Source organism: Ambystoma mexicanum, chromosome 5p (genome assembly GCF_040938575.1).
Source record: "Ambystoma mexicanum isolate Mex_15411 chromosome 5p, UKY_AmexF1_1, whole genome shotgun sequence".
Classification (NCBI taxonomy): Eukaryota; Metazoa; Chordata; class Amphibia; order Caudata; family Ambystomatidae; genus Ambystoma; species Ambystoma mexicanum.
The window spans coordinates 199,155,144-199,180,820 of record NC_090930.1 but is presented as its reverse complement, the minus strand read 5'-3'; the positions used below and the strand labels follow the sequence as shown (position 1 = coordinate 199,180,820).

Here is a 25,677-nt window from a genome sequence, read left to right as displayed (position 1 = left end):
CAGGAGAAGAGAAAGTTCCAGATGTCCAGAAAAAAGTGCTGGGGGTCTTACTAGGAGAGATGATTAAGCATAAAACTGATAAATCTCCCCAACACCCACCAATCCCATGCCAAAGGTAGACCACTGAACCCTGACCCATTTGACGCCTGGTTGCCTTCATGGTCAGGTGGGCCTTCTGAAGAGTCTGCAACATAATCCCCAGGTGTTTCACATTTTCCTCCCAAGTGGGGCTGACTGCTATATCATCCATATATGCAATGCAGAAGACTAAACCATTCAGAACATTAAGCAGCCTCTGGAATGTGTAAGGTGCATTCTTTAACCCAAAAGGCATAACTGGTAAAAACCTTCAGGAGTTTCAAATGCTGTCCTCTTTGCATTCTCCGTCAGGGCTATTTGCCAATACCCTGCAGTGAAATCAAATGTGCTGAGAAACTTGGAAGCACCCAGCTTGTCTACCAACTCATCAGTTCTAGGTACGGGGTGAGCATCTGTCTTGGTGAGGCAGCATTCAGAGCTCTATAGTCCTTGCATAATCCTGTGGCGCGTTTAAATGCCATATCATGTACCTGCTTTTGGAACCAGAACCACAGGACTGCAGCTAGGCCTGCTAGAGGGCTCACACACCAAGATACGTTTTGTTGACCTCCGACTTAATGTAGGATCTAACATTCTAGAACACTCAAATTTGGTAGGCACACTATCTTCAGTGTCAATATCATGTTTGCGCCAAAGTGCCAAACCTGGAGGAAGTAAGACCAAGGGGGCAAAATAGCCCAAGCAAAGTTCTTTTCACCTTGCTGCTTGTAAGTCAGTTGAGGGGGACGATTGGACACCCTGAATGGAGCCATCTGAAGGACTGCCCTAGAACAGATCATGGAAAGGTTCAGATTCCACTTCCTCCCTGTCTGAAATCAGGAGCAGAGCAGCCATTTCAACCATAGACATGAAAGCCTTCTGTCCATTTATATGAAACACTTCAGAGCCTGACCAAATCTCCCAAGGTCCTCTAAATAATTCACCTCACCAAGTTTCTACACTACTTTGTAATGGCCCGACCATTTATCCTGCAAAGCACTATGCTGTCCGGGATTCATGATCAGAACTTCGTGGCCTGGAGTGAAATTGAGTGAAGACTTCTGGTCATACCAATATTTTATCAAAGCTTGACCAGCCTCCCACTTGTGGCCATCAGTAAGGCCTTCCTCTTCCTCAAACCAAGCACATAGTCCTTCACATTTGTAGCGACAGGAGTGGGGCGCTCCCATCCTTCCTCGACTATAGCAAGGGGTCCCGCGACAGGGTGACCACAAAGTAATTCGAAGGGGCTGTAGCCATCCCCATCATTTTTATTGTTGGTGAAAGAAAAACACATGGGATACCCCTAATGCACCCATGGGTAGGGGTACACATGGTACCCCTAGTGTGCGTTTTCGGCACATGTGCTTTACCGACAGAAGGGCCGGTAGCAACTACATGAAGACATTGCAGTGGCTTAGGGTGTCCCCCATTTTGGATACCCAGGCCCTGCAATTGGAATCAATGGATTCCTGAACAAAGGCAAGATGGCCACTGAAAGCCTCATGGCTTCCTGACTTTCTCTGACGGTTTCTCAAAATCTTGATAAGCCCTGGCTCTTTCCCCTGATTGGATGTTGGGTGAAGGCCCATGTATCGCTCTGGGGGTTGCCCCTGCTAGACCGATGAATCCGGTGGAGTCATCACTGATAGCCCTTGCAGTAACTTCCTCCCATGTGGCCAGGGGATAGCAGCCGCTACCTGATCAAGGGGGCAGCTATATGAGGCAGGATCACAAGCAGGAGACAGCCTCCAGGGAGATGTCAGGTGAGACAGGCTATCCCCATTTCACCTGGCAAATACCCTCCCCATATCTGAAACCTTCATGGCGTATTGTCATGCATCTACTACTTTTTCCTATGAAAAGCAAGGAAAAGCCTTTTACCAAATCTACAGACCAACCATCCAACTTTGGTCTATTTTGCCAGTCTGATGGAATCACCTTTTCAATCAGAACTGGCATGCCAGCGAAACATTTTAAAAATGCTTATCCAAATTCCTTAAGTGTTACAAATGTACTAATGCTCCCAGACTACTTGAAATACTGTGACAAAGAAGCGGGCTTGAGCAACGTGTAGCAAATGAGACCGAGCACTGCAAGCGCTCTAGTGTTTTCTGGCACACACCTGTCCCTGGGAAATGTAAGCAGCCCAAACCGAAAATGGAAGACAGCTGCTGTGGCGACTGGCGGGAGAGAACTGCACTGCTTTACAAGGAGCAGAGTACCGAGAAGCTGGGACCAGCGTGGTGGAGCCAGGCGGCTCACCAACGAAGGAAGGAACTGTTGAGCAAAGAGACACTGGGGAAACACGAGGAGCCAGTGCGGTGAACAACATCTGGGCGTTCGCAAACGAAGGAAAGCAGCAGCCCACTTAACGGATCTGAGAGGACAGCAGGCGTGTTGGGTGGAAGCCACGGTGGACTGTGGAAATTAAGGAAAGGCAGCAGTGAGAAGGAAGCAGACAGGGATCCTTCACCAGCCGACCACAAGAGACAATACCAAAGCCTATAGAAAAAGGTGAAGCAGCGGTGACACATGCGTATCGGCGAACATGCAGAGCATGAACAGTTGAGTCATTTACCCGAGAGAGAGAAAAGAGATATGGACATATTGAAAAAAAGGGAACCTATGTTAAACTTGTGTCCAACTTAATTTCTGACTCCTCACAACTGGTAAGAGCCTTCGCAGAGAATGCTTGTTTTGGGTACACCCTAGGGGTGGGACCTGACTTAATGGAGAGAGGAGTGAAAACACATTCTGGGATGGGGTGTCTGGTTTTGGTTGTATTTCACCATGTCTGGTCTGCCTACGCCAGCCCTGTCTGAAACTGGAGAGAATGCAGTGTGTGCTCTTAAAGAGCTGGGAGTTTTCGCCTAAAACATTCTGTCTTGGGTGAATGGCCTGAATACATGTGAGCCCGATTGGGTGCTGCATGATGAATGCACTAGTGAGACTGGCTGAGTGAGCTTAGCTCAGCCTGAGAAAATAGGGGTTTGGGGGCGATTTGTGTATAACAGAAGCCTGAAATCCTCCTGTATCCAAAACCTGGAGTTTCCTGGAGACCTATTGTGAATCCAGCTGGAGGAAGAAGTTCTGCTGCTGAAACTCGTCACAAGAGCCAAAGGCTGCTGTGCGGATTCAAGGACTGATCAACAGGACCTAGACAGGCAACCTGTTTCCCATAGCTACAAGAGGACATTGTGTAACTGCTGTTCTTCACCCGAAGTGTCCTGGCAGCCAGACAGTTCCGTGCCATCCTGAAGAGGTAACTGCAGGTCCCGAAAAAAAGGTAACCGGACATCTTGAGCATCGTCCGGAGGCTGTCCGTGACCAGAGGCAAGCCAGACTGCTGTGTATCGCCTGGAAGAGTGGTCAACATAGTACAATACTGCTAGACACTCAGAGCTTGCCAAGTTCCAACCAAATAAATATTCAAGTGGCACTGCAGACAGGATATCTGTCCACTTTTCCACAGCTGAGGAAGTCCACTGTCAATGCCTGCAGATTTGTGCCTGCTGATGGGTTTCCTGCCCTTCTGAACCGAATAACTAGTTCTGAGGGTCCAAACTTGGTGGTGGCCTGCAGAGAAGCCCAGTGCTAGAGCCCAACTTGCCAGAAACCATCCTGTAGTCTGTGCTGCGGCACCAAAGAACAGAACAGCAGCCAAGTGCAAATTACCAAAACCAGACACCTACATTTGCCAATGAACCAGTCGTCACTGAAGGTAAATCGACAAAAACCAAAGGGCTCATCCTCACCTCCCAAGCCTTTGAGGTTGACGAGTTTCAGCTTTGAGAGGCATCCACAGCCAGCGTAGCAACCCAAGCAAGGAGACCACTGCGACAGACCTTCATTGCTGCCTTTCCGACATTGCTTCGTTCCCATCTCCTGCTTGACAGCAACAACTGAGTGACTGCTTCTTCCAGGGGGGGGGGGGGTCCATTCCCGAGGGGCACCGTTGAGTAAAGCTGAGACTCCATCACTTCACCTTCCAAGGCACCAAAGGTACTGTGACAAAAGAGGGGCTTCTTCCCTCAGTGTCCCTCCAAGGGTCCCAGATTGAAAGCAAAAGGAGAGCCAGCACTGTTAGGCAGAAACCTGTGCAGTTTCCTCTGGGACCACTGAAAAAGATTTAAGACTACAGGTGTTTGGCAGTAAACCCACTTGGTAGCAGTCTGTACCACACAGATTCACTTGGTCACTGTGGCTGAGCAGTCAGACTTCTCTCAAGAAGAGTTAGGCAGTATACAGAGTATTCACAATAGGTCAAAAGAACACAGTAGAACAAGCAAACACTGACCAGAGCTTGGTGTAAAAGAGATATTTATTTAAAACCACATCTAGAAAATCACACAGGCACCAATAGTAAGCACTTCAAAAACATGGTCGCTAAAAGATATACACTCCCTTAGAAGAATATTAGACAAGTCTTAAGTAAAGCCCCACTTATTTTCAGACAGCGGTGAGCGCTTAACGCGGATGGCACTCTAATAATTTGTTTTAAAAGGGAGAGAAAAGCAGAGAATAAATTGAAACAGATCCCAACACTTTTACAAGAACACAACAAGAGAGGAAGGCAAAGTAAAACCGTGAGTTTAGAGATCAGTAGGCCGGATCCACTTTAAGGGGATCAAAACGAAATGTGTCCAAGTTCACACGGTTGCAGTGCACAAAAGTCTTGAAAAGGTTCAAAAAGAGTTGGACCAAAGAAAGGGACCAGTTAGAAGGTCAAGGCGGCCAGCCCAGTCCAGAAGGTTAAGGGGTTATTACCTTGTAGCAATCTTTAGAAAGGGAGGCCTGGCGGACACGGTACCTTAAAGTGGTGAGAATACTCCAGCGGGGGCAGTTGTTCCTGGCAGCCGATGCAAGTCGGTGCTCCGTCCAGGGGGAAGAGAGGATCTCGTCGGGGAGGAAGACAGGAGTCCGTTGCACTGCCAGGGAAGAAACCAGCAGCGGAGTTCTCAGGTAAAGGAGCGGTCCTTTTATTTGCAGTCCAGTGGTAAGTGGCTATCCGGTTGCCGGGGTGCTTGGCACAGGCAATTCGACCACAAGACGGTCTGGGGTGCGAAGAAAAGAAGGTAAACTGGTTGTGCCCACCAGTCAGGGGAAGAAGCCTCTCCTGCCGGGAGATCTTCTCTGTCGGGAAGTGGCGAGTCGGTTCCGCAGGGCTCCACCGATGGGGTCGTCGTGGCAGGTCGGTTCAGCTTCTCCCTCGTCGGATTCTCAGGTCCTATGGCGACTTCTGAAGTTCCAGTCCCCAAAGCCCTGCTTTTATGCAGCACACCCCCATTCACTCAGCCTAGCAATCAAACATGCTAAGTGGTGAGCCAGCCGGCTCACCACTTGGGCCAATCACACAAGAGTGCGACTTGAGTTACCAAGGTAACTCACTCCAGGGTGCCTAAACCCCCTCCCACCCCGCCTGTGGTACCCAGACAGAGTGGCACCACTTGGAGGCTTCTATGGAGAAGCCCGCCAAAAAGTGGAACAAAGGGCTCGACTTGGGTTGGAGTCACAGAAGAGAACAAACGCCATTTTAGAATAGAGTCCTGGCAAAAAATACCAACCGGCGAATTAATATTAAATAAACCGGCGGTATATTCGAGGCTATGAGAATTAAATAAAGTTGGTAGCCTCCAACAATGGGAAAATCCCATAGGGATATTTTCGCGGTCGAATATAAAAAGTAGTATCCACTGCCACCAGCCAAAACTCGATCAGGGGGGGACGGAGACGTGCCCCCTCGACTAACAGACCCCGGGGCAATCGAATTGCCCCGACCAGTACGTCCACAATATGATGGTTTGTACTGGTTTCTGTTCATAATTTGGGACTAGTAAAGCCAATGGTGACTTTACATGCCCTGGGAGACAGTCAGTCCCAGGGTATGGAGTCTATGGTGGGGTGTCACTATGACACCCCTGGGTTACTGCACGGAGGGTGCTGTGTAATGCACATAGGAAAAACACATGAGACCTTATGGAGTAAAGGACCCCAGAGCCCATAAAACACATTAACAGTCAAAGGAACACCATAAATCATGTCCAAGAGTGGGAGAAAGAGAGTCTCACTCTTGGCAGGAGAAAAAAACAAACTCCAGAAATCCAGAAAAACTGCTGGGGGACTCACTATGTTAGGAAATTCAGCCTAAAGAGAATTCTCCCTAACAAGCACCAAGACCAATGCATGGGGTGGTGGGATCTGCTCAATCAAAGAAAACAAATTATAACTTACCTTTTCTTACAGGTTGCCCAGTTGGGGAGGATGTCCACACAGAAATGCCTTTTTTACTCTGAAAAGTATTCTGCCAATGTTCTAGAGTAATCTGCCTGCATTTCTACAACCATGGTTTTAAAGTGAAAATGTTTCGTGATTTTGGTGCACATTACTACATCTTCCAGTTGGTGTATTATAACCAAGAATAACTGGTACCACATAGTACTGTATATATTGTGTTAACTATTTGAGTAGAATTCCATAGTACAAAGTGAGTCTTATTTGTATATATTCACAAACCTAATATGTCAGCTAATAAAAGAACTTTGGTAGCGCCCAACACTATTCGTGAGTTCCAATCATGCTTTTGAGAGTTCTGTTGAATCTCTCAACTAAGCCATTTGTCTGTGGCTGAAAACACCAATGAAAACTTCAAAGAAACTCCACATTCTTTCCACATGGCCTGCATATACTTGAACATAAAGTTGCTGGCTTTGTCAGACAACTACTTTAGGGAAGCCAGCACTAGCAACTGACCTGGCAGTTAGTCTTCAGTGGGCTAGGCTCGGGATACGTAGTAGCATGATCAACTACTTTGAGATAAACCACCACCTCCTGCTGAACAGTGGCAGTCACAACAAGCCCATTAATGATGCTGGGTCCACCCAGAGCACTTCCTGCATCACAGCGTACTGAAGAGGAACTATCCTGCTGATCCATAATCCTCTGTACAAGTTCAGCTTTGTTTCCAGAGGATGGCAGTCCTCTCAACGCACAACCTACTCAGGTTATCCAATTTAGATACACAAGGTGGTCATTGAGACTGTTTCCATAATTTCTATTATAGTACATGACTGTATACTTACTATCAGGCAACTCAAATTCAGTGTTCTGTGTATGTATAATACAGATACACCAGTGGACAACACCAGGGTATCCCATACCTTATCCTCACCACTGTACAACCATTTGTTAGAATGGATTTCTAGACTCTGCCCTGGGAGTCAGGGTTTAGGAGGCCACCCTAGTTATAGTGAATCGGGAGAACATGTGGAGAGTGTAGCCTAACTAATGGAGGTAGTATGGAGAGTGAACAAGGCTAAATCGCAGAAATGAGTGGGGTCAGAGGCCCACAATGAGTCCACACAGTGAAGCAATCAAGAAATATGTAGAGAAGCTATACAAATATTTTAGGCCCAAAAACACACTAGGAAAATGACTTAACGGTAATATCACACAATACTAATATGAAACATATATACAATCACAGTGCACAATAATCTATTCACCCCTCCACAATGCCTGAAAGGGAAGGCAAGTAATCGGTTCAAGCACTGATAGTTCACAGGAATTTCAACCCTATATTATAAAGTCCAACCCTAAGTTGTTTGTAAACTTTGAACTTTAGACACACGGCTCCAAACAGTTTTAGGAGTTGGGAAAATGACCAGTCTATGCTGTGATGCAGAAATCTTGCAGGAAGGCTACTTTCAAGACAAACTGCAGTCCCCTGAAGTTCAGAGTAAAAACACAGAATGGCAATGCTTCTACCACAGCAGCTCAAACCAAAGTTGGTCAGTCCACTGGACGGGCCAGGGACACTTCCAAAGACTCCAATTCGCAAGGCCAAGAGAAGACGTAGAGACTGGTTGTTCCCACCATTCCAGAGCAAAGCACCAACAAGGGTCTTGAGATCAGAAGCTAAGTAGTGCTCCACCAGGACTGCAACAAGAGTTGGTTGCCAGGCCTCTTTAGGATGCATCCACTGATCTTGCTTCTTCTGCATGGCTACACAGGATACTTCAGATCTGCTGGAAGGCTGCAGGACTCTTAGGCCAAAGTCAGGTGAGTGATCAGACTCAGCCCCCCCCAATGGAAAGATCTGCCCCACAAATGCACACCAGCAGTGGTCCAATCAGAGACCACTGTGGGTCCGACTCCTGCATGCACACCAGACATACTGCCACTGGTATGGGGATTGGGACCAGAAGGTGGATCCCAGGAAGTGGGTGGTCCACACATATGGCAGGCACTAGCCCCCAAAAAAGCAAGGCTTTTCTGTGTAAGTGAATGACCATATAGGGGAAATTCCTGATCGGGCAAATCATTTAAGGGAAAAGGCAAAGTTATTTGTACCACTTGGAACCTGAAAGTTTTATACCAACGGTTTGTCATCTATGGTATAATCAAAGGTTTATGATGATTCTAACAGTCAACCTCGGATGCCATGAAAAAGAAAAGCGCCACTGATCTCTTGCGATTACTCACTCCCGCAGTGAATAATTAATGTCAATCGGGGATAGTCCCACTTGAACTAAAAGCAGCCAGGGTTGTCCCTCTTATAAAGAAGCCATCAATTGACCCGGTGGTTTTGGCTAACTTTCGTCCAATTTCTCTTCCTTTTCTAACAAAACTTCTGGAAGCTTTGGTATCACCCCCTTCCATTTTCATTTCTGGAATCCTCCCACCTCCTTTACCCTGCGCAGTCTGGCTTCAGTCTAGGCAGAGGCACAGGCACAGAGTGTGTACTGGTCTCCGTCCAGAATGACATGGGCCAGGCTCTTAGACGCAACTGCGGTTGGTGCTCTGATTTTGTTAGACTGGTCAGCAGCATTCGACTTTGTCGAACACCCCATCCTGTTGTCTCGGCTGGTCCAGATAGGCATATCTGGCGAGGTACTAGCTTGGTTCACGTCGTTCCTGGCGGATCGGACCCAGACTCTCCTTGCCACCCTTTCCATCTGCTCCTTGCCATCTTAGCTGCAGTGTCCCACAGGGCTCATCTGTCTCCGATTCTTTTTAACATCTATATTTGGGCACTTGTGCGTCTCATCTGTTCCTACAGCGTCAGGTGTTACTCCTACACCAACACTCAATCCTGTTCCGGCTAGATCTCGATCAGGCTGAAATGTCGTTGCGCCTTCGGGAATGCCCGACTGCCGTGGGAACATGGATGAACCTCAATTGGCTCAAATTGAACAGACAAGACCGAGGTGCTGTTGGTGGGGTGTCTGCCAGATCCATCACTCTTCTTTCTGGCCTACCTCCCTTGGAGTCCTTCCTTTCCCTGTGGGTGAGGGGAAAAATATGGGTGTTCTCTTGGCCTCTTAGTCTCTGGACAACCAAGTGGCTGCGGTTCGTCAAGTGGGACACTTTCAGTTGAAAGTACTAAAGAGGGTCCCTCCCTCCAATTTCTGCTTCTCTACACCCACCAGTGGTAGCAGCCCTGATAATCTCGGCTGGACTACTGCAACTCACTATCTTGCCCAGCCAAAAGGTCTTATTCAGCAGCTTCAATGTCTTTAGAATATGGCCAACCGGTTGGCAACTGACACCCCGTCCGGTGCACACAGCTGTCCGGTGCTATGTACACTGCACTGACTGTTAACCAGCACATTAATTTCAAGGCACTATGTATAGTCCATCGCGTTATATATGATCAGGGCGCTGGGTTCCAGAAATCAAAATGTTCACGCTATTGCCCTATCCGTCAGCTGCGTTCAGCCTCTGCTAACCTACTCATCATACCCCTTCGCATCGTATGAGAATCGGAGGCAGGGCCTTCTCTATAGCTGGAGCAAGACTGGAATCAACTACCTCCCTCAAAGAAACTATCGAATCATCTAGCTTCTAGGAAAGCAAGACACTGTTTTAGCAAACCTTGTCTCTACTCCGTTAATAGCTTCTGCTATGGATGTGTGCCCATCGCTCCAGCGCCAAGATGCCTGGCGATCTTGCACTTAAGAAAGGTCAGTAAAAACCTACCACAACATATGGTTAAGAACACATTCATATCTGAAAACCAAATACTCAGTCAACCAGTAGGTTTCATTTCATAGAGTGGTTAGATCAAATTCTGCAGACCTTGATGGCCATCAGTGTTGACTACCACTGCAGGAAGCTTGGAATCCTTCAGCTCGGATCCTGAAGCAGGGCCAGTAGGCTACAGAGATAACCATCTGCATAAAATCGTAGCATGAAGACTGGATGACCGCAAACGTGCAGATACTGAACCCATTTGCCTTTATTCTCCGCTAACATGGAGTAACTGTACAGCAACCAAAACGCACCCACTCAAAATTTACCTTTTTACATTGACATTGAAAGTGAACATCTTTGCATTCAACCTTACCTATTTGCATAGGCGCATATATTGTCAATAAGTGGGCAATTCTTCAATGCAGATTCGACTTTACCCAAAGACACATACTCTCCTGCCTGCAGCTTCACCAAGTCTTTTTTACGATCTGTAGGATAACAGAAAATAACTTGTGTTTATATATTGGTCTGTTGCCAATTATAGAAAGGTGGAGGCAGTGTTTCAACTGAGATATTGCCTGAACACATCTAATGGAGAGCCGATACATTAACATCTCAAACTGGAGAAAGCCTAGGATGTAGGATAGAGGAATTAAACATTCATCTGCAAAGAATTTTGCTCAGCAACTTAACCTAATTTAGGGGCGCACTCATCTCAGCATCACAGATCCTTACAAAATGTTTACAGTGTCTCCATCATGCAGATATGCATTTGATGGATTGCTTGCCTCTTAATGTCCATTTCTGGGTTTATTTCACCATTTCTTAATGCAATGATGAAAGTTAGTCTCAGAAAGAAGCATATGTCAATATTTGTGCACAAAACATTGGTTACTGTTCATCATGCAGGTATTTGAATGCTTGGGCAAAAACGATGGTGGCCGAGTTACTTTGTGTCCCTCCCAATAAGTGGGTACCTCTATGAAAAAAAGAAAATTAAATCAGGAATTATGCCTGACATTCTTACTGCCGACATTTACAACCGAATATGCACAATCGCCTATGTAGGTGCCCTTTCTCCCCTTACCCAAAACTAAAGAATGCCACAAAAATATACTGTGAAGTTTTATATAAAGAATATAGGGAAACTGAGCTCACTCTAAACTGCACACAGACTGATCATTATTTTGCAAGAGAAGATACACACCTATGATTTGTAAACAGCCATCAGAATGGAACTCTCCAATATCGCCAGTAGAAAACCATCTCTGTCCATGCTGATCCACCGAGAAATCCTCCCTGGTCTTCTCTTCGTTTTTAAAGTATCCCAAAGAGACATTAGGTCCACCAATGATAATCTCGCCCCTGGGGTGTGGCTTGTCTTGATTCGTGTAACCCCCTAGAACATGCAAAATTCACTTTAGTTAATGTGCTTAACACATGCAACTGAGAACCACTTTCCTGAAATCAATTAAATTCTTTACAAAAATGTTATTTGTGCAAATTGCTGGAAAATAAAGTTACATACCTTATGGTTAACATTGCTTAGAATTAGCTTACAGTCTAATGTGGACTCCTCTTTGAAATGTCCAGCAGGATGGGACCTCAAACAGTAAAATCATGCTTGCCCAGCACTGAGGTGTCACTCATACCCAAAGCATCAAAAAGGGAGTTTTGCAACACCCACCAGAAGTGATGGTACCCCAGGTATAAGTGGTACCCTGCAGTTCATTGGATAGTTTCTATCACAGGTGGCCTAAGAACATTCCGAGGAGAATGAGGGGAGGATGGCATATAAGGAATCTAAGAGGCACTGAATTTCTCAGAAGCAATGTTACCTGAAAGATACACAGGTTATTTTAAAAGATACCATCTGCTCTGCATATGCCCATCTTTTAAGAATTCTCTCAGTAATAGCCAACAATTCTGAAAGATTGCCGTTGGATGTACCAAAAAGAAATTCAAGAGAGTTCAAAGACTTACCACAAACCTCCCAAATGGAGCCTTCTGCGTAGTCCAAACAATGCTCCACAAATTTATGCAAGAGTTGACCTAGTCGCTACCCTGCACATGTCAATCTGTACTGTGAAGATTCAAAGGAACTCGCCACTTCTCCCTAGAGGAGAGCCCTTCCCTGTGAGGCTAGGGGGTGAGCCCACCACGCAACAATCCCCCTAGGGGTGGCACAAAGCAGGACCTCACAGGGAAAGACTCGCCTCATGGGGACAAGGACTCCCATTCAGTGATTTAATTTCCCAACCCCCTAACTTTTGAGACCATGCAATCCTTGAGGTTCTCCAAGAACCCACCGGTGAACTGTTCATTACTGCAACTCACTCCTTTCCCATTTTAAGATAATACTGCCAAAACGAGGAGGCACATACATAGCGATAAGCCCTCTCCCAAAAGTACCGAGATGTGAATTTTGGAGTGATGCAAACTACTCCTTTTCCAAGCCTGGACAGTACTGAGAAGAGGTGGCTTCAGGGAGGCATGATGAATACTCCAATGATACAAAACAACTAATGCACTCCGCTGGGGAGGACCCAGCCACAGGACCTAAAAAACTAAGAAGGGACTCCATGAAAAGAACCCAGCGTGGAGCAAATCAACCCCAGGAGATTCACACCCGGGAATGAGGAAATTAGCAGAAGCTAGTCCTCGGCTGTGAGGATGTTGTTGAATGGTCTGCAGAACACTTGTGAAATGGGGCCCCGACCTACGCAGAAGCTGGAGAAATGGGGACCATGTTGTGCAATTTTGGGGAGGTTGACAATGTGGGTCATTCAAAAGACATGGGTACCAAAAGGCCAAGTAACCCGCAGAGCCAGTGCGGTGCAGCAGGATGCAGAGAGAAACACAGAGCGTTCGATGGAAAAAAGCAATACCAACACCCCAGGAAGAACTGGTGACGTGCCCCCATGAGAAAGAAGGTAATGGGAGTAACAGCAGACCCGGTAGAGGTTTGGGCAATAATGAAGATTGCTTAGGAAGTAATATCCCTCATACAGAAACTATACCAATACGAAAGAGTTCTTCAGGAGCAATCTCACTCACCACAGTAGTTACAGAAAAGATACCAAGAGTGAAGAGTGCCTCTGGAGTAATCACAATACATACAAGATATGAAGAGTACAGGATACTACGGGAGCAGCAAAAGCCATAGATGTTGCAGGAGGGATCTCCCTTGTTACAATAGACAAGGCTAAGAAGGAAAGGCCAGTAATTTTTACATCACAGAGGAAGAGCAAGTGTTGGAAATTTTTCCAAGCCCAGGAAGTCCCTGGGGAGGAGTGAATTATAAGTTACTCATTGTAGTGACTAACGTACTCTTAGTCCTTTGTCCCCTTTCCTCCATACTGCATGGGCGATTAAAAGTGAATATAGCCCCAGGGTGGAGAGGAGACCCTCCTTAAGCAAACAGGTTCCTAAGAACGGCCTGTCCGAAAGCCGCATCCGATCTAGAGCCGGCGTCCAAACATTAGTGCTTGCAGAAAGCCGAAGGGGTGGCCCATGTGTCCGCCCTGCTTATGACTTGCCAGGGGACATGCAGCTGAAAAGCAGTGGCAGTTGCCTTGGCTCTGACCGCGTGGGCATGCATGTTGGCCGGGGGTGGCTTATGCTATCCCTCGTAGGCTTCCTTGATGGCCGAGACCATCCACCGGACTATGGAGGCCTTGGATGCCTGATGCCCCGCTCTTGAACCTCCAAAGGTGATCGAGCTTCCGACTTGCAGAAGTTAATCGTCTGTGCCAAGTAGAATCAGTGCACACCCGACATCAAGGCAGTACAGAACTCTGCGCTCGTCTGTCTCTGCAAAAAAACATGGGAAGCACAATTTACTCGTTCAGATGGAATGTGGAAGGCACCTTAGGAAGGAATGTTGGATGCGTCCGTATGACTACCTTGTCCTTGTGAAACGTAGTGTATGGCTCTGAGGCGACCAGCACCTGAATTTCGCCGATTCTGTGAGCCGAGGTGAGGCAGACTAACAAGGCCATCTTAATGGTGACCAGCATCTCTGCGGACGCCATTGGTTCGATTGGTTTGTGTGCCAGGGCACCCAAGACTATTTTGAGGTCGCACACAGGGTGTGGCTTCTTTATGGTGGGTAGAGCCTGGCGAGACCCGTCAAATGTTTGACAATCCGGTTGGAGGAGGAAAAGCTGAGTTTCTGTAAGCCCCAATGGCTGCCAGGTAAGTGCAGCAAGTGTCCACCTGCACACATGAATGGGCGAGATGCACAGAAAAAGAGCATGTCGTCCAGGTAATATGCCAGAGGGTTAATGCCCTAGAGTCTGCCCAGTGGCAGAACCTGGTCCACTTGCTCTTATATTGGGCTCTGGTAGATTTGCTCCTGGCGCCCTGTATGATCTCTAGATTAGCCTTAGAGAGGCTGAGATGTCCTAGCATGACTTGTTCAGGAACCACGCAGGGAGGGCTAATTTCTATGGTGCGGGGTGGATGACTGTGCCCCCCCTGCTGTGCCAGAAGATATGCTGGGCCCGTCGGCAAGCGAATCGGAGGCCTCCGAGAGGCTGAGCAGCTCTGAAAACCATGGCCTGCTGGCGCCCATGGAGCTTTCAGGATGATGCAGGACTCCTTGATCTTGCACATCACCCCGTGCATCAGGGGAGTGGAAAAGGCAACGTCCAGGGAGCCCTGACCCTGCAAGGAGGCGAACAGTTTGTGCTTCTTGTTGGCCCAGGAGACAGAGTTCCAACTGAGGGTGGCCCCAATTGAGAAAGATCTCCTACAGCACTAGGTCGTTCAACTGCCACTGCTGAGCCTGTCTGCCTCCAGGTTGGATTCCCCCCGCAGGTGGCCCCGCCGTGAGGTAGATGTTCTCAAGGGCCCACTCCCACATACTGATTGCCAGCCTGCACAGTGGAGGGGATCTTGTACCTCCCTGCTGGTTGACATAAAACATGCTGGTCGAGTTCAGTATCTGCGCGTGGTGAATTCGGTCCGCTGCCATCGATGCAGAAAAGGGGACTGAGGTGTGGCGCCGGAGGGCAGTCAGGGCAGCGCATGCTCCCAGGGCTGCACCCCTGCGCGCCTCTAAGTTTAACGGGGAAGAAGATATTTTCTGGTGAAAAGGTTTCCGTCTCTCGTCCCTTGCAAGGGACACTCATGCAGTATGAAGGAAAGGGGACGGGACGCAAGAGTACCAGGACTTGTTAAAACATTTGCCAGAAACTATTCAAAGTCAGACCTTAAGGCTGAACCAATTGGCCCAGGAGAGGAGTAATTCTCCTGGCCACATTTCTGTTTGCTGAATACCTTTTGTTAGTGGTAGAGCAAGATCGGTTTGGACAGGGGCCTGATTGAGTTTGACAACCACCCTGACAATGAGCACCCAAGTTACAATTCAATTAGGTAGGGAAACGCTTCTAGCAATTAGGGATAGACAGGACTTGTCTTATTGGAATAAAATCCTGAGTTTGAAATGCCACACCTTTGTCCGACTCCTTCTGGCTTGCCACAGTACACATCTCAGAAAGGTTGTCATAGCCCCATGATCAACTGTGGAATGGGCCACAATCCCTTAGTTGGAAGAATTGTACCATGGCTCATAGTACCAGGCTGATGTATGCAACAACCATATGGAGATTGTCTGCCTAATCACAGCCAAAACTCTTGGATGCATGACAAAAAGCCAAAATACGGGGTCTGTCCGTTTTGTACTTGTCCGATCTAATATAATGGTTTAATGATCTCTTGGATTAAAGTCTGTATAACCTCTCCTCTTCCTTGGAGGGATGCAGTTTGGGGGGGGGAGTTGGAAGTTTAATTGTAATTTGAAATATCAGCAATGAATTTAGGAGAAGGAAAAAAAAAAAAAAGACAGCTTCATCAGACTAAACACCTTATCCTGTTCAAGAGTGTTCGGCAAGTCCTACTTGAAGACTTTAGTAAGCTATCCCAGTTCTTTGTAGATCCCCAACTCTTAGCATCAGTCTGTACTACTCAGGAACCTTGGTGGAGTGGCAGATCAGTCGGGCGTATCATAAGAGGAAGGTGTGAACTGTAGGTAAGTGCATAACCTTGTTAGTAATGCACAAAAACACTTACACCTTTATATCAAAATATAGATTATATTTACACAAGATTCACTTTGAAATACTTAGCACAATAAACCAAAACACGTAGGCATACTAGATACTTTCAAAAGGCTACTGCTTAGTTGGTAGTTGCTGAATGTTTACAATTGTTTAGAGTTTGACAGGTCTACTGTATTATTGGTAATAACGCACAAAGATATACAGTAATTGAACAGAGTTAGAAAAAACAGACCAGCCAGTGATTTTTAGGGAGGAAAACAGTTTGTTAGTGTAATACCAGCAGAGCTTAAGGTTCTAGAGGCAGCTTCTTCACACAGCAAGGCTTTAAAGTCCAAAACGCAACCCTAGCTAAAAAAGGCAGTTGAGAGAATTAAAGTCTTGAAAAGCAGCCAAAGTCAAACGTTCCTGGGGATAATTTCCTACCGCAGCTATGGACTGCGGTAGAAGAATATAAATAAATCCCACAATAGTTGTTAGAACAGGTCCACTGCCACCATCCATAACTAGGTTGTCTATGTGACTAAAAAGTCACATGAGCAGAGCGATAGGATAGGTTATTTATAACACGCTTAATACCCAGAGGTTTCTAAGCGCGGACCTGGAGAATCGAACATGGGTTGCTCTGTGTCATCTTGCTTCCAAGTCGAGCATGTTGCTGCCGAGCTATCCTCCCGTGAAGAGGGGGTACTAGGTATTCCCCACCCACCCGGCACTCAAAAGGTGGGGTGTGCTACTCTCAGAATATAAAGTTTTAGGAGAACTAGGACCCAAAGTGTCCCCAGCAACACTGCCCATAAGGTGCTGTGTGCTGCAATAGTAAAATACACATGCCTCCATGAGGCTCCACTCAATCAGGATTAAAGAAAAGGTCCAGAAGCCCAGTAAAAAGTGCTGGTGGTCTCACTAGGAGAGGGGATGAAGCATAAATGATAAATCACACTAACAATCATGCATGAGCCATCAACTTTACTTTCTCAGCTTTAAGCTTTCTCACTCCAATCTTCTTGGACTACTGCTTCTCACTTCTACCCAATCTTCCCAGCTTGTACTCCTTCAGCTGGGAATTGTAGTTTCAAATTCTACTTCATCACTTCCAGCTCCCATCTCCCATCTCGTTCTTACATTTTACCAGCTCTAATCTCCCTTCGTTAGCTTCCCTTTTATGCCTGTTTTCAGGTTCGATTCCTCTATTATTTTTAAACTTTGACTTCTCTTCCTTACTCTTCATTCTACTTCTTTCACTCTGCTCTTAGAACTAATCTGTCCTCTTCTGACCATTATGATTCTTATACCAAGCTTATTGCTTTTTTTTATTCATGAATGGTTCCCTCTTTGTAACATTATGCATACATAAACACATTATAGAATAAATAAGGATGCACATACATTTTTGTGGAGGAAATGGCATTTAAGTGCCGATTTGAAACCCAGGATGTTGGTGAGATTTCTGATATCAGGGAGAGTACCAGTAATGGGGGACAAGTAGGAAGGAGAATCTGCGGGCGCATAGGGTGTATGAGGAACAGATGTTGAACGAGTTGCTGGGTTAGGGGCAAGGGGTATGTGTAAGACATCAGAACTCCGAAATGGGTGTTATGTAGAATTTCCATCTTGTGTGCAATTCTCCCCACTTGGTGAGTACCCCAGCACCTTTTGCCGGACCACTGGTTATTTTCAGACTCCCCCCCCCCCGAGTGAGTGGGAACCACTTTCTTCATTCATTTTACTTTAACTCTGGGCAAACCTGTTGGTTGCTTTTGATGGAGCCTGCTTCCCTCCACCCTTTTGTAGCATATGTATGTTACTATTGTAGCTGGAATCTCCTTGAGCTTCCTTCGGTTTTCTCTTTAATTTTCCTGTGCCAGCATGATGTTACCAGGGTAGGTGGATGCTTTTATCCTACCTATACTTTAGAGATTAGTACACCCCACCTTATGTGGAGTGCGGAGGGGACAAAGTAACCCTTTCCTCACTTCTGTAACTAGTTGAGTGGCTGGTGGCAGTTTACCGATGTATGCAAAACGTACAATGCAGGCTGTATTCAAAGCTCCGCTAAGGGACACATGGGCCACTACTGACATAAAATGGAGCCAGTCATTTTTCGTCAACTCTATGACTTGCGTTTCTTGAGCCTTCTTATGCCAACATTGGTGGGGGAGCTCCTGATCTGTCTTTTGTCTTTGCCGGGTTTCCATAGGAAAGCCTGCCCAGAAGCGCCAGTGCCTGGGCGGACAGGAAGCTGGGAGGACACCAACACTCCTCAAGTCTTTGTCCTCCAGTCTGTTTGCTTGGAACCAACCCCAAAGTTTGAATGTAGAATGCATGCCGATTGGCTGGGTTCCTGTATATAAGGCCAGGATTTTGATGCAGAAGTCCGAGTCGACCACTGGAAGATCCATTCCGAAGAAAAAGCAAAGAAATGACGCCTGTAGCCACCTCCAGAGCCGAATAAGTAACTGCTGCAGCACCAGCCCTTCTGTGCGCCAAGGAAGATCCAAAATGGACGACTTCCTCCCTTGGACTGGTGGGCCAGTCTGGAGTCCAGCTACAGTTTGAGCCATTCCACAACAAGCTGCAATCTTCTGAGCCTGCAATCTCTGAATACCCTACGACCTCTAGCACCGCTGTGGTGCATCATCTCGCCAAGCATGGTTCCGGCTGCAAACTTGTGAGCATTGCATGGTCCTACAGAGACTCCATCCCGATCGTAGTAAGTCCCCTTAGCTGAGTCGTGGACCAAGAAAAAGAATAAAGTCTGTCGGGTGACAACCGTCGCTGCTACAAAGTCTGTGTCAAGCCTCCACAACCAAGTGCCGCGAAGATAGTCTGCTGGGCATTCCTCTGACCAAGTCTGACCGGCTGCTCCTGGCAAAAGTTCTTCCTCCAGCCACAAAGGCCAAGACACGAACCAGAGCTGCTGTCCACTTATCTTGGGGACCTGCCGGTGAGTCGTTCTTCATTGAAAAAGGTACCGTCACTCCTGGGGATGTACTTGGGCAGTTGTGTTGCTGTTCGTTCCTCTTGAGATTCTAGAGTTACAGTGTGGATGACCCCAACCATGTTCTCCCAGGCATCAGGACATCAGTCCAATATGTTGAAATCCTTCAGGTGGCCTACCTAGACCCCCTTGAACCCATTCAATCAATTTACCATTGCTTACTAGCTTTGAAAAACGTCTAAGAATGTATAACTGACAGCCTCTGCCTTTCTTTGCTCTGCCGCCCATGGGTCAGTGCACCCGCGTCCCCCCACCCCCCCGCCCCTTAGTGGCCCCTTCTGGCTTTGAGACTCAATGCCCAGATGGTGTTAGACATCTAAAGTTTAGGCCTACAGAAAGTTATTTACTAACCAGTCTTGCTCTTTCCTGTAAAGTGTTACTCACCAGAGTGATTAAAGTAGTAGTCCATAGTCTCTTTTCCTCCATCCTGTGTGGGTGCCCCTCGCTAGGGAAGGGAACAACCTTTTTCGCCAGAAAAAAATAACATTCCCTTTAAATTTATACGTGCACGGCCCAGGGAGCATGCACTCCCCAAACCCTGCACAACAGCGCCACACCTCAGTCCCCTTTGACGAGTCAGCTGTATTTAACTGTTCAACCTTGCTGCTCTTTCTTTAGGTGGAAGAGTGGTGGGACATATGGAGGAAAGGGGACTATGGACCAGGAGTATGTTTGTCACTCCGGTGACTAATTACTCCTACGTCTGTCCCAATTGATACAAATGACTTTGGGAGGAGAGCTTGATCCTCTAGGCAAACAGATTATGCAGGACAGCCTGGTCAAACGCTGTATCAGCCCTAGCACTGGTATCCAGACAGGCCGATGGGGTGGCCTACATCGCCGCCCTGCTAATCATTTGCCAGGGAACAGGACGTTGAAAGGCAACAGCTACTGCCTTGGCCTTGATGGCGTGCGCGTGCATGCCCCTTGGTGATCCTTTGTGCTGAGCCTTGTATGCCTCCTGGATGGCAGCAGTCATTCATCTAGCTATTGAAGCTTTGGATGCTTGCTGTCCAGGCCTTGAGCCTCCAAATGTGACAAATAAGGCGTCCGTCTTGTGAAAGTCATTGGTTCTGTCAAGATAGAATTTTAAAGTTCTGATGTCTAAACAGCGGCAAGCCTTCTCGGCAGCTTCCTTTGGGTTTGGAAAGAAAGTGGCAAGCACAATCTTTGTTAATGTGGAAGGGGGAGACCACCTTTGGTAGGAACCTGGGGTGAGCGCAGAGCATGACCTTGTGCTGATGAAAGTGTAGGGTTTGGAAGCCACCAGAGCCTGAATCTCCCCAACTCTGCGGGCTGATGCAAGCCCCACTAATAGCGCTGTCTTGAGCATGAACAATTTGATGCCCACAGGCCATGGGCTCAAATGGTTTTTGCGCGAGGGCGCTAAGAAAAAAAAACGTTGAGATCCCAAACGGCGCGTCTGACAGGTGGATACAGCCTGGTTAACCCCTTTAGAGGCATTTTCACTATTGGATTGGCCGATGAAAAGGTAAACCGGTCAGAGTTTCTGTATGCGCCAATGGCCCCTAGGTATGTTCAGCCGGTGTTGACCTGGACCCCTGATCTAGATAAATACACAGAGAAAGACAAGACCTGGTCCAGAATGCAGGATAGCGGGTCCACCAAGTTTTCCTTGGAGTAGAAGCAGAACCTGGTCCATTTGCTTTTGTGCTGCTTTCTAGTAGCCTGACTCCTGGCTCCCTGAAGGATTTCTAGGTTGTCCTGAGACAGCAGGGGATGTTGGAGTCACCTGCTCAGGTACCAGGTGCTAGGGCTAGCCTCTCCAGGCAAGGGTGAACTACTGCCTCCCCCGCCTCCCTGCTGAATCAGGAGTGGGCCCTTCCCGAGTGGGCGAGGGACTTCTGGCGGGCCAGACAGCTGCTGAAGGTCTGAGAACCATGGCCTGGCCGGCCACAGCAGCTCTATGAAGAGGAGATGCAGACGCCGGGACGCTGATCTTACAAACCACCTTGTGGATGAGTGGGGCAGTAGGAAATTCATACACCCATATCACATCCCATCCCAAGGGAGCTTTGGCCCATTCCCCTCCCTCCCCCACAAGACGCATCCAGTTGACCAGTCCAGTTGCTCTCCATCGCAAATAGGCCTGACCAGGTGACACCACTTTCTGAAAATCTCATGGGCTCTTGTTCAGTTGCGACTCATTAGGTGTTGAAGCCCATCCGTCAGTCTGTCCTCAGAAGTTGGATTCTCCCAGCAGATGCACGGCTGAGATCCAGATGTCCTGCCATCGCCCACTCAGATACTGAGGGCCAGCATGCATAGGAGTGTGGATCTGGTGCCCCTCTGCTTGTTTAGGTAATACATGCAGGTAGAGTTGCCAGTCCAAATGCAAACTGTCCTGATTAATGGAAGGAATGCCTTGAGAGTGTGAGCCAAATGGCAATAATTTCCAAGCAGTTGTGATTTTGTTGATTGGTCTTGGACCACAGGCCCTGTACTGAATGTGCCCAAGTGTAGCGCCCGACTCTTGGAGTGAGTAAGTCTGTAGACATGGTGTGATCCGCAGGAGGTGGTCTTAACGGTCTGCCCACCTTGAGGTTTGCATCCTGCTCCCACCACGCAAGGTCCTGCTGTAGGTGTGCGGTTATAGTGACCGGGGCTCCTTGATAAGCGGATTCCTCAGCCGAGAAAGCCAAAAAATACAGCTGCAGCCTTCTCATCCGCTGGTGTAAGGGATAGCCAGGAGGCATGCCACCAGTACTCCCAGCAGGTACTGGTACCATCCGTCCATAGTTACTGTTCTGCTGAGGAAGGGAGCAACAGAGTTGATCGCTGCAACAGTCTTCCCTTCTGGGGAAACCTGCTTCTGCGTATCCCCACTGCAGCCCCAAAAACCAACGTTTGTGTAGGGTAGCGCTGAGACTTCTGGAAGTTGATCGAGAACCACAGTTCATAGAGTAGTCATGGGTCTGGCCGCTGAGTACCTGACTTGCTCCGAAGACCACCCCTTAGGCTAACCACCAGTCGTTGAGGTAAGAATACACTCGGAGGCCTGCTGACCTGAGCAGGACCGCCGACGCATTCAGTCTTGTAATACTCCAGGTGCTGCATTCAGGCTGAACAGCAGCACCTTGTATTTAAAGTGCAATCCCATGACCCAGAATCTGAGGAAGGACAGATGAGACTGCACTATTGGGATGTGTACATATGCATTTTACAGATCCAGGGAGCGCATCCAGTCACCCCCAACACAGCGTCTCAGCTCAAAGTGCTGGCGTCACCATTTTTCACATCTGCAGAGGAAGGTACAGATTCAGGAAAGATCTAGGCCCACCTGGTGGTTCTTTGGAATAGCAAAGATGCAGGAGTAAAAGCCCAGCCCCTGCCGAGGGAGCGGAACCTCCTCCACCGCCTCGCTCTCCACAAGGGAACATATCTATGCCAAAAGTGAGGTAGTCACGATCTGTGGGAGGAGGCAGGTGAAGCCAGAAGCCGAGGGGACTACTGATCACACCCATGAGTCCATAAATGGTGAGCACCAAGCTAGCATGTAGGGCCAGCTTGCCCCCGACTGGGATGCTGTGGACCAGAGAAGAGCTGTCATTGCGGTTTATGGGTCTGAGGCAGATGACTTGGAGGGGAACTGAATAAAGCTCTTGTGCAGACTATTGGTGTTTTCTCCTATGTTGGCTGGGTGACTTGTCCGGCTGCCTGGTCCTGGAACCCCCGGAAACCGCAAAAGGATTTCCCTCTGATCGAGAGTGGCCCTGTGTCAAGGTTATGGCTGCTGGCTTGGTGAGAATGGGTAGGGACTTGGCTGTCTGCAAGCTGCTCTTTTTATCAAATTCCTTGTCCGTGGTGAGGTGGAACAAGTCCACGCCCTCAAAAGGTAAGTCTAGGATTATGTCCAAAACAATAGGGTTGAATCTGGTTGCCTTGAGCCTCATGTCATTCACCACACAGATTGCCCTGCTAGCAGCATTTATGTGTGCCACTGTGGCTTCCATGATGTCCTCTGCCACAAATTTCGCTTCTGCGAGTCCAGCCTTGAAAGACGCTTGTTGGCTGGAATATCAGGAAGTCTGATTTCCGTCCACAGCCGTTGGTTAGCAGCTGAAGTCCTGCATTAGAGTACACCTTCCCATAGACAGTGAGCATTTTTTCTTCCTTGCCCAGTAGTGCTGAAGTTGAGATGCTCGTGGTAGTTGTCTGTGGCTTGGCATTCATAGAGACCGCTGCAATGACGGACAATGGCTGGGGGCACGCAGACAAGAGCAGCGCGTCACCCTCCACCTGCCTGAATTTTACATCCAGCCTCTTAGTTGTTGGCTGAGTGGAGTAGGGCTTGATCCATCCCTTTTTCAGAGATTCCATGTCCTTCTGCAACGGGTTGCCAGATCTGGATTCTGCTTTGATGGAGTACTTCAGCCAGTATCCCCGACTCCAGCAGCTCCTTCTGGGATTGAGGAATGCCCAGGTAGTCTGCTAGTCCAGCGATCCCATCATGGAATGCCCTCACCAAAAGCGTGTCCTGCTCCTCCTCAGTGTCTTGTTGGTAACCTGTGTTAGAAGGGGCCCCCGGGTCTGCAGGCATTAGTTCTGCCGCTGAAGGCCCAGGTGTAGGTGCTGGAAGTGGATTACTAAATGGTGGTGGCACTGCCACCTCACGTAAGAATGATTGAGTCCCACCAAGCCTTCCGCAAAGCCTTTAAAACCAAACTTTGTATGAAATGCACCTTACATCATTATGTATCTGTATAATTCATATCATGCATCTTGTGTCACCTGTTCTTCTCTGAATCAAAAGTCCAACAACCTTTTAACAGCGCCTCGATGCCCCTGGGCTGCAAGTGCGCTATACAAATGCAAATAAATAAGGTACAGGCTGCGTGGGCAGCAGCATCTCCTGGATTATGCCTTTAAGGATGTAGACCCCCCCTACCACCCCCCCGCATCTGTGGAGACCACATAAGGGGAGCCCACATACGGGTAAGCAATGTGTTAGAAAAACCATACTTGCAAGCAGGATGAGCAGAATCCTGCGGTGGAGTAAAGGCCTGCTATCTTCCCCCACCGAGAGTACATGCCCTCATGTTACTGTGTCTGATCCATGAATGTCTTATGACATGGTCCACGGACCGGAGTCATAAGACGCCAATCTGCCATGAAAATAGGGTCACGCCTTTGCGGTTCAGCTTGTTGGCGGGCTTCTGTCCTGGGCACCATCTTGTCTGCACACGCCGCCATTTTGTCTGTCTTCTGCACGTGGGACTGGACGATGTGGGTGTGGGCTCAGCGGTCATGCCTGAATTCATCGGTTCTGCTGCACCTCAGGCGTGTGCCTGGTAGGCAGTTGGCCCTAGGCCATGTGGCCGGTAGTGTTTCCTAAGCTGCGTGTAGGCCCCCCCTTCGGGTGTGTGCCCGATAGAGCCGAGAGCCTCGGGATGTGTCCTGATACCAAAGCCAGAAGGCTCTTCGGTGGCGGAACCACCGTTAGACACCACCCCCCGCCCCCTCAGCTGTTAACTACAAGAGGCAGTGTCCTTGCTGCCAGTGCGACGGTCTGAGGGACATCTAGTTAGTATGCTTCCCAGGGAAGGAGTTGTCCCTGCGGGATGCTTTTGAGAAGAGTATGCTTACCTTTATGGTCTTCCTGCGCACTTACTCCATAATGCTCTCCGGTGGAGTCCCAGAGAAGAACTCTCCACTGCATAAGCTGGTTTGAGGGATCGGGGTGTGAGTATCGCACGCTATGCAGCCATCCCATCCATGGTCTTCCACAAGGCACTGGAGGCAGACCGCCTGCAGATGTGATGTGGGAAAGGAACCATTACACGACGGGCACCTGCTGAAGCCAGCCGCAGTCGGCTTACGCCGGCGACAGTCTAGAGCACGGGTGGGCTGTGTTCCCAAAACCTGAAAATTAGAAATAAAAGATAAGGGAAAGTGCTTGGAATTAAGAGGCTTAAGGCCTCACGCAGGAGTGCTGGTGAAAGCAGTCCGCTCCTGTAGAGGCAGAAAAGAGGATCTAGGAACTCACCTACAGCCGTTCTCCCTCAGACTAAGCTCAATATAGCTATCAAACCTTTTGGTTAGTTTAGGCCAAACCTAAGAGTTGGAGCCCTGTACTCCTATTAGTGAGTCTTCTAAGGCCCTACCACTCCCCAACAATGAGAGGCTACCCCATTGAAATGATTTTTAAAAAAGTATAGCGGTTACATAGAGAGCCGACTGTCATCAAAGTAAAAGGCAGCAAGACCCATTAGTATGCTCCAGCAGTACTTCACCGATCAAGTAGAAGTTACGATGCGAGAATCGCTTAAGTGGTGGGTTAGCAGAGGACAGACCTTTCAGATGTTGAATAGGTTGAGTTTGAGACACAGTTCTGAACGATTTGATCGTAAAACCACTGTCAAAGAGGATCTCAAAGTTGCAAGCTTTGAGAGATGCAAATAGTGAGTAGGGAGGAGCATATGGGTGAAAAGAGAAGGAGCCTTGTGTTCAGGGAGGAAGGTTACTACGGTTTATGGAGTTTAGCATTAGCCAGCGAATGGCCACCTAGTGGCAGATTTCTAGGACGCCTGAAGCAGACAA

General features: G+C 48.1%; 1 protein-coding gene across 6 annotated transcripts in view; it reads right to left on the bottom strand.

The window, feature by feature from the left end:
- The window catches only part of ACSL4 (acyl-CoA synthetase long chain family member 4), a 492,223-nt gene that overhangs the window by 133,865 nt on the left and 332,681 nt on the right, over window positions 1-25,677 (bottom strand). For all 6 annotated transcript variants that reach the window (XM_069612616.1, XM_069612617.1, XM_069612619.1 and 3 more), the window contains exons 13-14: window positions 11,261-11,452; window positions 10,427-10,541 (exon numbers count right to left, since the gene is read on the bottom strand). In XM_069612616.1, coding sequence (XP_069468717.1) covers window positions 10,427-10,541; window positions 11,261-11,452 — 307 coding nt within the window. The remainder of the gene's footprint in view (window positions 1-10,426; window positions 10,542-11,260; window positions 11,453-25,677) is intronic.